We start from the raw sequence: 12,398 nt of genomic DNA, 5'->3' as shown, positions 1-12,398 counted from the left end.
TTGTCTGCCGCACAGGCTCCTTTATCGAGAAAGAATTATGAAAGAGAACAGAGTTGATTGTCATGAATCGTAGCGGAAAGAGACTTTTGGGAGAAGACTTCTTGAAAGGAAATGTTTTCGGGGAAGAGGTGAGATAGGATGCTTGTGATATCCCCACGATCTCAGCTAAGCCAACTGACCAAACCTGGCACTGGTGCCCCGGGGCAAGGATGGCATGGAAGGCATAAGATGGTGAGAGCTGGCTGGTTGGGGGGAAGGGGAACTGAACAGAGGCCTCTCTTTTTTCCTAATTAGCTGTTTTCATACAGGGGACGTGTTACCAAAACACAGCCACCAACTGTGCCTTTGACAGATCCAGGCAGAGACGGGGAGCTGGGCTTTTGTCTGCTGGGAATTCTTTCAACTTGTCTATCTCCCCATGCTTAACAACTCAGCAGTGTGGCCCATGAGGAGAGTGGCTAAGTTTTTTTGCAAAATAGGCCCAGAGAGACAGGTATTATTTCAGGCCACCCAAGGCTGGAATGTACGCTCACACGGAAGCTGGACAACTATCTCACTCTTCCTTTTTTTAAGTGATGTCACACATCACTTTGACTTCCACTTTGGCTTTGAATTCATTCTGAAACAACACATAACCTTAAAGTTCTCAAAATAAAAAAGCATTGAATTTGGAGTAAAACTCTAGAACTTCCTGTCTAAGTGACCTTAAATGAATCATGATGATGATGATGAAGAGGAAGAAACTATTACATTTAGAGAAGATGAATTTACTTCCTAATAATAACAATAATGGTGATGATGATAAATAAGAATAATAAGAAAAAATTGGTGAGTCTAGAGATATATTCTAAATATGTTGATTCACTTATAATTGCATTGAAGGTCTACCCATCTGATAGCCTCAAACTTTAATTATTCTTATTAAATAGATGTTGCCAAAAGTACTTTCTCAATTTTGACACTCTTGGATAAAGTCCCAGCTGCCCTGCTCTAGTTATGGCAATGATTCGTTTACAAGAGGCAATCATGTACAACATGTACAACAGAGGCAAGATGTACAACAATCTGTAAAACGTTTCACAAATCAATCATTCAACAAGTATTTATTAAGCGTCTATTCTGTTCCAGATACTTCCCTAGGTGATAAGGACACCATGACTCCCAAAAGAATACGACCCAGGTAGTATAGTGGAGAGAATGTCAGGACTGGAATCAGAAAAACTTATTCCTAAATTTAAATCCAGCCTCAGACATTTATTGATTGTGTGACCCTGGGCAAGTCACTTCACCCTGTTTGTCTCAGTTTCCTCATCTATAAAATTAACTAGAGAAGTAAATGGCAAACCACTTCAGTATTTTTGCCAAGAAAACTCCAAATAGGGTCATGGAGAGTTGGACAAAAATGAAAAAGACCTAAAACTAATTATACTTTATACTTAATAATAATATTTATACTTAATAAAAGAATTACTGAAATGCATATAGCAGCTCCTTCCATACTGCTGTAGATTCAGACCATTTAGCAATAGAGAATTCCTTTCCAAACTCCAGAGCCCAGAGCTTCCCGTCATGATCCTTACACTTCTGTAATCTAATTATGTTTATATCCACTCTTCTAGACTATAGGCTCCAAAGGAGCAAGGCTTAAGTCTTATTCATCCTTCTGTCTCCCCTAATACCCAGAACAATGCCATATAAGGAATAGATGCCCATAAGTATTTGTTGAATTGAATTGAATTCCTAAATGCATTTTTTGGGGAAAGTTCATAAGATCCAAAGATTTAGAAGCAGAAGAACATCGGGGGTCATTAAGTCAATTTGTCATTTTCCAGATGAAGAAACTGAGACTTGAAGGGGTAGTCTGTCCAAGGTCACCCAAGAACTGAGTAGCAGAATTGGGATGTACCCCAATGCATCTCCAGGACAACATATATGACAACCTTTTGGAGGCTTGGATGAGATTGATAGTCATAAACATATAGGTCTTCAAACTGACTTCAATGATAATGGTTCACCAGTTTTGTTGGACTCAAGATTCATGTAGCTTTAGCTCACATACAAATTCTCTGATCCTGATGCTCATTCTCACCTTTGGCCTTTGATATCATCAGTAATACGTCCTTGCTGGAGCAATAACAACTCTTCCTTAATTTGGAAGATCAGCTTAAGAGACTGGAAAATTCTCCATCTTGTGATCAAGCTGGAGATGATTCGGCCATGTATAACTCTGTCATGTATATACTCCCTTCAGAGTAGACACTGGTTTTAGTCTCAGGACTCTACCCTCTGAGCCCCGAACAACTTCTAGCATGTTGTAGGTGTTTAGTAAATACTTATCGACAGACTGGTTGTGGAACTGATATGTCAAGGAACTTAGTTGGGGGGGAGGGGTCACTTGTTTGGTGAGATGCTCCATTCCTTATTTGATTTAATCCCATTCCATGGCCCCATGTCATTATTTCCTCCCAACCTGAATTGTCTTAGTCCCACAAAAGGCTTATGCATGTGGAGTTCTCCTAGAATCAATCTGTTGTCCATTTAATGCTCTTTGTGCCCAGAGAACAAAAGGGAAGAGGCTGTCCAAGTCTGGACCAGGTGGGCTTTCTGTAGCATGTATCTGCAATGCAAAATGCATGGATAGATAAGATACACACCGAAGCTGGGGGCACTATGCAAAGTCATGTCTCGGATCACTCGGGTGCCGAAGCAGGACCACATCAGAAGGAACTGCTGGGCGACTTTTTTCAAGGAACCTGGTCTCTTGGCAGCTACCTACAGGAAAACAAGTGATTTTTAATATAAGCAGAACTACAGATGGCATTTTTTCATGTCTGGGGCAAGCTTTGAAATAAAAAACCTTCAAATCAACTATTTAAATTGAATTCATCTTGGCTATAGCAGAGGAAGGGAGGAAGCAGGGAACCTGGGACACATCAAGGTCATTCCCACATGGGAAAGCACTTTTTGGGTCTGACTGCATTGGGGGGGGGGCCTACCCATCTGATAGCTTCATACTTTAATTATTCCTACTAACTAGGTGCTGCTGAAAGTACTTTCTCAATTTTGACACTCTTGGATAAAGTCCCAGCTGCCCTGCTCTAGTTACGGCAATGAACAAAGACATGCTTTAATTTCCCTACAGGTTTTTTAAATATGTATAGATATATAACATATCAAAATAGAAATATAAAATAAATACATAAACACAAATCCACAGGCTGTGTTCTCCGATTGCAGAGCAAAATTATTTTGTTCATGTGTGGTGTAAGTTTGGGGTCAATTTCCTGATAGCCCAAGTCTAGCTTTTGGATTACCAACCTTTACAACGCACCGGTCCACCATGGTGTCCAACCACTCAATGTACGATTCAATGGGCGACTGCTCCTCTAGAAGATGGTCAAATTCTTGATACACTGTCATATAAGAACCCAGAGTCATGACTGATGGGCCATGTGGGAGCCTTGAGTTTAATATTTAAAACCCATCACAGTTCCAAAGTCAGAAATGAATTTCTTGCTATCCTTATCCCTTCTTCTAATCCCAAACTCAAACAAGAATCAGGTGATAGAAATGCTTCTGAATCCCTTTCCCCCATGGAGGATCATGGAATTTTAAAAATGGAAGGTATTCTAGAGATTATTTGCTCTGAGTACCTCATTTTACAAAGGCAGAAATTAAGGACAAACAAAAGACCAGAAAGTAAACTCTAGATCCAAGTAAAACATAAGCTCTGGAGGGGGCCTGATAATGACCAGACTAGATACTCAAAGTAATCTCAATGACATAGATTCAGTCTCCAAAGCTAGCGCTTTGTACAATGCTACAAAACCAATGGCCAAGCCCAGATTCAAAGCTGACTTCAAATATGGTCCTCTCCCATGAGGCCATTGTACTGCCTCTAGGTTGGTCTTGTCTAATATTAAGTCTTTTCAAAACACAATGGATCGCAACTCAAGAAGAAACTTGATAATAGAGACAATAAAAATATTTTTATAATAATTTGTTTGAGTTGTTTTTTAAAAATTATTTCATTTTAAAGAACATACAATTTATTATATTTTGAATGGTTATTAAGGAATTCATTAAAGGACCATAGAATTAAAGCTAGAAGATCTAGAAAGGGCATCTAAGTCTTCCATATATAAAAAAAAAATCTTCCCAATTATCAATTATTTTTTTCTCCTTCCTCCCAGCTTCCTCACACAACTACAAAAAGGAAAAAAATTCCTTGTCATAAATATGCATAGGAAAGCAAAACAAATTCTCATTAGCAACCCCCGAAAAACCTCCCCAGATTTGGCACCTCTCTTTTGGGAGAAGTGGAGCTTCTTCATTGCACCTTTAGAGTCATGATTAGTCATCACATTGATGGCAATTCTTAAGTTATTCAAAATGATTTGTTTTTATAATGTTATCGTTATAGTAAAAATGGTTCTATTCACTCTAAATCAATTCATGCAAATTTCCCCAGGATTCTCTGAAATTGCCCCAATTATTTGGGATTGAAACTGTCTTTTGCCATTATTTGTATGTAGTAGGTGCTTTATACATACATGCACACACACATATATATGCATAAACATATATAATTTAAATATATTTTACATCTATAATATATTAGAATATAGATATATGTACACATATATGTGTGAATGAATATATGTATATGCATATATATTCACATGGAGCTTTTCTTGGTTTGGAATGGCTAGCATTTATACAGCTGCTACTATGTGCCAGGTTCTACACTAAGCACTTTACAAATATTTTCTTATTTGATGTTCACAATAACTGGGAAATAGGGACCATTACTATCCCCATCTTATAGGTTAAGTGATTTGCTCAAAGTGCATAGATTGTCAGGGATGGAAGCAGAATTTGAATCTAAGTCCTCCAAGAGGATTTCTTAAATAATTACAGTGTCTGGAGAAATTAGATGACACAAAGGATAGCGTCCTGGGCATGGAGTCAGGAAGCCTTGAATGCTTATTTGACCTCAGAGGTTACTAGCCATGGGACCTGGGCAAGTTTGCCTCAGTTTCCTCATTTGTAAAATAAGCTAGAGGGGAATATACAAACTACTCCAGAACCATTGCCAAGAAAATTCCCAAAAATGGTCATTAAGAGTTGAAAAGGACTGGAAATGACAAAGCACCAACAATAAGTCAGTAATTGTGAGGGCCCAATGCACTCATGGAATTTAAAATTTTATAGGTCATCTAATCTAACCCTTTTAACAAATGAGGAAATTGTGGCTCAGAGAAAAGTAGCTCATTGGCCTGCTACTAAATTATTGAACAGCTTGTTCAATTACTGTTATATTAAAAATTATTCTTTAGTATTCACCTTGGTAAATACCACTCTCTTCCATTTAAAAGACAAACAAGGAGAGAATTCCCAAATAGGACTTACATTAATAAACTGGGGAATAGCTCAGAGAACAACAGAGTATCCTCCCTTACTGGTGATGGAACCCAAATTTGTCCCTGGAGACTGGAAACTTTCTCCCTTTCTCCTTTAGCCCCTTCTCCTTTAGCCTGGAATACTACTTCTCCCCTCTTGGAATGGAAGTTATCATTTGAAGAATTTAGAGATACATGAGAAAAGTTTTATGAACTGATACAGAGTGAAGTAAACAGAACCAGGAAAAAAATACACACAATGATTGCAACAATAACAAAAAACTATCCCCCCAAAACAAAATCTTTCAAACTGAATTCTATGTAACCATAATGACTTACCTTGGCCCTGATGAAGAAAAAAAAATATAAAATACTTTCCTCCCTTTCATGAATATGGTCTGATATACCATCAGACTTGATTGATGGGTCCATTGGATTTTTCTGAACTGCCTTTTCCCACTTTTTTTTTTTTAAAGTTTTTGTTACAAGAGAAGGCTAACTGTGCAGAGGTGATATTTAGAAATTAAGGTGATGTCAATAGAGGATATAGCAATAAAACATTTAAAAAACCAGGCTTGGAGTGCCAAAGTGTTCCCATCTGTTTCACCCTAAGTGGCAAGTGGGATCTTTGCAAAGACTCATGGTTCTAGTGAAGATGAAGTGCTTTATACTGTTATCCTGACAGAGGAAGGATTTGCTTTTGCTTCAAAAGTCCAAAATTCATTTTCCTCTCACCAAAGGTGAGAAGAATGGCCCTGAGTTGTGGGGCTATCCATCTTACACTGTATGATGAGTTTCCTATGTGCCTCCCGAGAATCCTCCATCGTATACAGGGTCTGCTTGGTGATGCTGCTCAGGTCCACATTTCTCCAATCCTCTAGCATTTGGAAAGTAATGTCTGCACTGTGGATCACAGTTCTTGATGCCTATAAGTCAATCCAATCAACTCATTAGTTCATGGCTTATTAGGATAAAAGCCCGTACATTTGATCTCCCTTTCTGCTTCCTAGGTATATCTGTTTAGGGAATTTCTTAAACCACTTGGAAATTCTAAATCAAGGGCAGTGGAAGTGCAGAGAAAATTTCAATCTCTCCACCCCACTTCCCCCAGTATGATTTGGGTTAGCCATTCGGGGGGGGGGGTCGTCCCACACCTAAGAAAATCTGAATTTGATTTTTTGCTGTGGTTTGTTTGTTCCCATGATCCCCCATTCTCAAAGCAAGTAGCAGCTGAGACGCCACAAATCCAAGGACCAGTCCTTTATGCTGGTGGGCATGGAATCTAGACCTGCTAACTCTGGAGCAGAGAAATAGCCAATGGATCATCCGATCCGAGATTTAGCACTCAAATGGACCTTAAAAAGAGCTGACCCCATCATTTTACAGATGGAGAAACTGAGGCTCTGACAGTGACATGTCCAAGATCACACAGCCAGAACCATAGATCTACAGTTGGAAGGAACCTCAGAGCCATCTAGCCCAACCCCTTATCTTACAGATGAACAAATTGAGACCCATTCAGGTTAAATGACTTATCCAATGAAGACTGCTCTTGTACCTCATGGCAATATTTGTTTATAGTAGTATAGTTTGCTCCCATTTTATTTGGGAGGACATCTATACTCAGACAAGTCAGATAGTCAAAAAGCATACATTAAGCACTCACTTTGTGTCAGAAATTGTGTTAAGCACTGGGGAGACAGAGAAAGTCACCCTTCCTCCTCCAAAAAAATCTTCTAAGAAAAAAACAACTATAGTCATTGGTCTCATGGAATTTCAGTCTAATGAGGAAGACACAAATGAATGAACAAGATATATGTGAAATATACAGGTGGCAGTCTGAAAGAGGAAGCCATTAGTACCTGCAAAAAGGGCAATCACTTGTCCAAGGTCACATAGCAAATATGGCACAGAATTGATACTTGAACCCTGGCCCTCTGCCAAATTGGGCAGGCTTCCCACTGTACTGCACTGCCTCCAGTCATCTATGTGTGTCTCCACCTGGGTGGCAAATCATATTCAAATGTTGACATGAGCCCACTGTTCCTATGTCCATATACTGATTTTCAAAGATGTCCTTTCTTTCTCCTGTACATCTAATCCACGGCCTGGCACAGGGAAGGAATCGAACAAGTGTGTATCAGATGGCAGTGCCCAAGATGCTCCAGGCAATGAAAAAAGACCTTGAAGGCTCATCTCCCAATGCCACAGAATAACCAGAGGTTTCATATAGCATCACCAGACACCCAGGGCACTGCCAAGTTGGACTTCCAGCCTCTGGAAGAATGAAGGACATCTCAGGTAGACTATGGAGCTTCTTTGTTACATGGGATGGTTCCTTGTATGAGAAGAGATGGAGGGCTCAGGGAAGGGGAGACAGGAGTTGGATTCAGGCCTCAACTCTCTCTCATGAGGAAATGACATTTTAAAAAGCATCCAATTTCTTGGTCAGCATGTGGAAATATGTTTAGAAGAAATGCACCTGTTTAACCTATATTGGATTAATTACTGTCTAGGGGAGGGGAGTCAGGAGAAGGGAGGGAGACAAATTTGGAACAAAGGTTTTGCAAAGGGGAATGTTGAAAACTACATTTTCATGATTTTTGAAAATAAAAAGCTATATTTAAAAAAAGTATCAAGAAACCCAGTACTTCAAAGAGTACCTGGCTCACAGCAAGTGCTGAAGAAATGTTTTTGGACTGACTGATCTATTCATCAGAGTGAGGAGGAACTACAGATGGAGGGGACTGCATGTACTCTCACATTCACTTAAAGAGTTGGTTAGTTTTGCAAGCTTTCTTTCTTTTTCTTCCTTCCTTTCCTTCTTCTCTTCCTCCTTTTCTTCCTTCCTTCTTTCTCTACTTCCCTTCCTTTCCTTCCTCACTCCCTCCATCTTTTCCTTCCCTCCCTCTTTCTTTTCTTTCTTTCTTTCTTTCCTTCCTCACTCCCTCCATCTTTTCCTTCCCTCCCTCTTTCTTTTCTTTCTTTCTTTCCTTCCTTCCTTCCTTCCTTCCTTCCTTCCTTCCTTCCTTCCTTCCTTCCTTCCTTCCTTCCTTCCTTCCTTCCTTCCTTCCTTCCTTCCTTCCTTCCTTCCTTCCTTCAGCTTTTAAAAACTTTGTATATGCCATTTCACTTGATCTTCACAACAGCCTAGTGAGCTGGATGCTATTATTATTTCCATTTTCCATGTCTCACCCTCCATCCCTCAGCCCCAACACCAGCCTCTTGTCCTTTCATGCCTGAATACCTCTTGACCAGAGCTGACTCTGTGCTCAAAGAGAAGTAAAACTGGGAGCTTCTGGAGGGCGCAATCTGCTTTTCTTTTGTTTCTGTGTCTCCAACTCCTAACACACTTGCTTGGCATGTATATAGTAAGTGCTTAATAAAGCTTTCCATAGAAGATTGATTCAGAGACAGATAACAAGGTAGGAAGCCTACAGAATTATGGGGATCAATAAAACCCAAGTTTAGTACTCCCTTTGACATTCACTAGCTTCAGGACCCTGAGCAAATCCCTTTAATCTCTCTGAGACTCAATTTTTCTTTTCTATAAAATGGGAATAATAATGGAATCTGGTTGTTTTGAGTATCATATTTTATATATGTATACACATATACACATTGATAGATATATGTGTGCGTGTGTGTGTGTGTGTGTGTGTGTGTGTGTGTGTATTTTATAATGTTTCACAAACCTTAAAGTATTACGTAAATATAGGTGAAGGGACAAGGAGAAGGTGAAGGGACAAGCTCTATGTTCACATTAAATAGAGTTTCTTGAAGCCCAGAAAATTTTGGCCATCTTACCTACCTACCTACAAGGGACCAATTACTTTTTAAAACTCCCAAAGACAAAGGCAACATGAAACTATATTCAATGAGTCCGCATTCATTGGGCATCATGGAGAACTGAATTCTAAGCATCCCATAGAAGGGTGTTTTCTAGATAAGTAGAGCTTACCCCATTTAAGCATATGCATACAAACATGTGTTTAAACATTTTTGATGTTTAGACCTCTGTCTTTTTATATGAAATTTTCTGAATTTAGCCTTTTCTCAATGATTTGGGTTTTTTGTTGTTGTTATTGTTGTTCAATCATTTCAGTAATGTTCAATTCTCCATAATCCCATTTAGGATTTTCTTGATAAAGATACTAGATTGGTTTGCCATTTCCTTTTCCAAATCATTTTTACAGATGAGGAAACTGAGGCAAAAATAGGGTGAAGTAACTTGCCCAGGATCTAGTAAGTGTCTGATGCTGGATTTGAACTCATGAAGATGACTCTTTCTGACTCCAGATCCAACACTCTATTATGGCACCACCTAGCTGATTTGGGATTAGAACAATAGCTGATGGCACTTTTCAGTTTATAAAGTCCTTTACAAGCACTCTCCTGTTTCACTTCAGAATGACCCTGTGTGGCAGTTACTACAAAGTATTATTATTCCTATTTTATAGTTGAGAAAAATGAGACTCAGAGAAGTGATTTGTTCTCAGAGGAGGGATTCTGGCTGAGTCTTGGTTGCCCGTCTTTCCAATCTAGTGACTTTTTCTATCCAATTATTTAGCCTTCTAGGATCAGGAATAATTACTGTGGTGAGGTCTTTAGAGATTTTATATCTGGAACTGGGAAGGACCTTTAAAATCATATAGTCAAACTGCCTCATTTTAAAGATGAGGAGAATGAACCCCAGGGAGGTGGAAAGCAAGATTCAAGGTCAAGTTCCAAGACTGCAAGGTCAGGGTTCTCTCAAGTGCACCATGATGCATCTTTCTTGACCACCACCACCTCACATGGGTTCAGGCTGCTGGACTCTTTTTGGATATTGTTTTTTAGCTCTTTTCTCTCCTTCCTTATAATCATTATTAATTCCTCTTACCTGCTGCAGTGAATGCTCTTACCCAGTCCCTTTCTTAATCTATTGTGGCTTTGGGAATCAGACAACAGGACCTGTTCGAGTTGTAAGTCAAATACCAATAAATACCCTCTGCCCTGTAGATTAGTTGCTAATAAACACACTCTATCCTGTATGTGAAGTATTCGTACTTCCATGCACGAACTTTATGTAAGTCTGATGATGTCCATTTCTCTTCCATTAAGGAATCTGAGGTTGAGAGAACTTAAGTGATTGCCCAAATCACCCAGCGAGGTGTCAGAGCTTGGATTTGAATGCCCTTCTCCTCCTCACTCCAAAACTAGCATTTTTTTTTTTTTAATCACACCTTGCTGCCTCTCCAGAGGAGCTAATCACACACATTTGGAGGCAGGTAACTTCAGATACCCAACACACATTTTTTCCAGAAAGTATTTAGCTGATCAGGTATTTTATTCCTTATCTCCAAGAAATCATAATCACCCAGCAATGAACTGTCCAGGAGACACAGGCAGGAATTCTATAAGAAGAGGTCCTTTTTCTCAATTGGCCAATTGGGTTCAAAACAAACCCCATTGATTGGATGGCAAGCAAAATACAAAAGACATCATTCTAATTACCTGGCAAAGATGGTTTAGCGATGTTTGTCGCCTCAGAATTTGGGAAAACCTTCTTGACACTGCAGATAAAAAAAAAAAATTACAGTTTGAAAAGGTCACATTCTCAGGTCGAATTTGGGTTTTCTCAAGGGTAAATTCACAATTAGCCCCAAATAATCAAACACCAATCACACTATGATATATTGACATTTTCTAAAACCGATGGTTATCATGTCTATTTCTTTGATCCACCCCTCATCAATGTCAAAACTAACACTTCAATAAAAAGAAATCTTAGGGTTCTTTTTTTGCCATTGTTGTTAAAGGTTAGACTTCACTCTGACAATCTTGTTTGGCCTGGGAAATACTGGAAAAACAATGTAATGATTCATCCGTATTGATTTTCCTTTCCTGAAACATAAGTTCCATTGTTTCTACCTTTAAATAATTAAAGATAGCCGATGGAGGTCTCACAGAAATTCTCTTAAAAATTAATTTTTGTAAAACATCAAAACTCATTGAGCAATACTATTATGTCCGGTGGTGAGAAGTCCTGCATACAGTAGGCACTTAATAAATATTTGTTGAATTGAAAGCCTCTCGGACTTGGATTTGGCATTGATATAAAGTGGAAATGGTTTTGGCACCGAAGTTTGTACATATAGGTTCATCTGAAGGAAAGTGTTCCCATGTTTAATTAAATGTCTTTGCTTTGAACAAATGTGTTCTCTGTTTGGTGAGGAAAGGACTCCATCGTTAGCTATGGTTTTGACTGGATCATGACCAAGAAGGTACCCCAATAAAGGAAATATGTGGGGGGAGCAAGAAGTGAAGGAAATAGCCATTAGTGCTATATTTCTGATGGACAACCTCATTAATACTTACATTTTTAGCCATATACATGTTCTCAGTTGATAAAATAGACACATAAAACCACAATATAATCTATTATATGAACTGAACTAAAGTTTTTTTTTTTAAAGCTTCACTACAATCCAAAAAAAAAAAAAAAAAAGAAAAAAAGAAAGAAAGAAAGAAAGAAAGAAAGAAAGCCAGCCACAGTCAAAAGAGGATGGTATTTGTAAGAGGAATATCAAGGGCTCTTTGATCAACCTATCTTTGCCTCCCACCCCCCACAACAAGTTCCTCATTCTCCCTGGGCCTCTGGAAGGGGTGGTAACCTGGTTCTTTCCATTTATGACACACATTTTCTAAAGTGCATTTTCAGACTCTCCGGGGATAATTGCTTTCTTCACGATCCAACAGGTACCAAAATTGGAGCCACCAACCATATCGTAGACTTTCCACATTTTGGTATTGTCCACATAATTAGAATGTGAAGGGGACCACTATTCTGATTAATCTTTGAATCAGTAAATAAATAATCAAAAATGTTCCTGGGATTATTCTAATTGGTGTCCAAAGCCAGCTCCCCAAACAAAAAGAGACAGAGAGAGAGAGACAGAAAACAATACTGCCCTCTCCCCACCCCCACCCACTTCTAATTTTCCAGGCTGATCA

At 38.9% G+C, this 12,398-nt stretch overlaps 1 protein-coding gene across 3 annotated transcripts in view; it reads right to left on the bottom strand.

Moving 5' to 3' along the window:
* RFX4 (regulatory factor X4) overlaps positions 1 to 12,398 on the bottom strand; it is a 133,581-nt gene that overhangs the window by 24,137 nt on the left and 97,046 nt on the right. For all 3 annotated transcript variants that reach the window (XM_074271484.1, XM_074271485.1, XM_074271486.1), the window contains 4 exons: positions 10,899 to 10,957; positions 6,184 to 6,328; positions 3,319 to 3,413; positions 2,655 to 2,772 (listed from right to left, as the gene is read on the bottom strand). In XM_074271484.1, coding sequence (XP_074127585.1) covers positions 2,655 to 2,772; positions 3,319 to 3,413; positions 6,184 to 6,328; positions 10,899 to 10,957 — 417 coding nt within the window. The remainder of the gene's footprint in view (positions 1 to 2,654; positions 2,773 to 3,318; positions 3,414 to 6,183; positions 6,329 to 10,898; positions 10,958 to 12,398) is intronic.

The sequence above is a fragment of the Sminthopsis crassicaudata genome, chromosome 5, assembly GCF_048593235.1.
Source record: "Sminthopsis crassicaudata isolate SCR6 chromosome 5, ASM4859323v1, whole genome shotgun sequence".
Lineage (NCBI taxonomy): Eukaryota > Metazoa > Chordata > Mammalia > Dasyuromorphia > Dasyuridae > Sminthopsis > Sminthopsis crassicaudata.
This window is presented reverse-complemented; position numbering and strand designations above follow the sequence as displayed.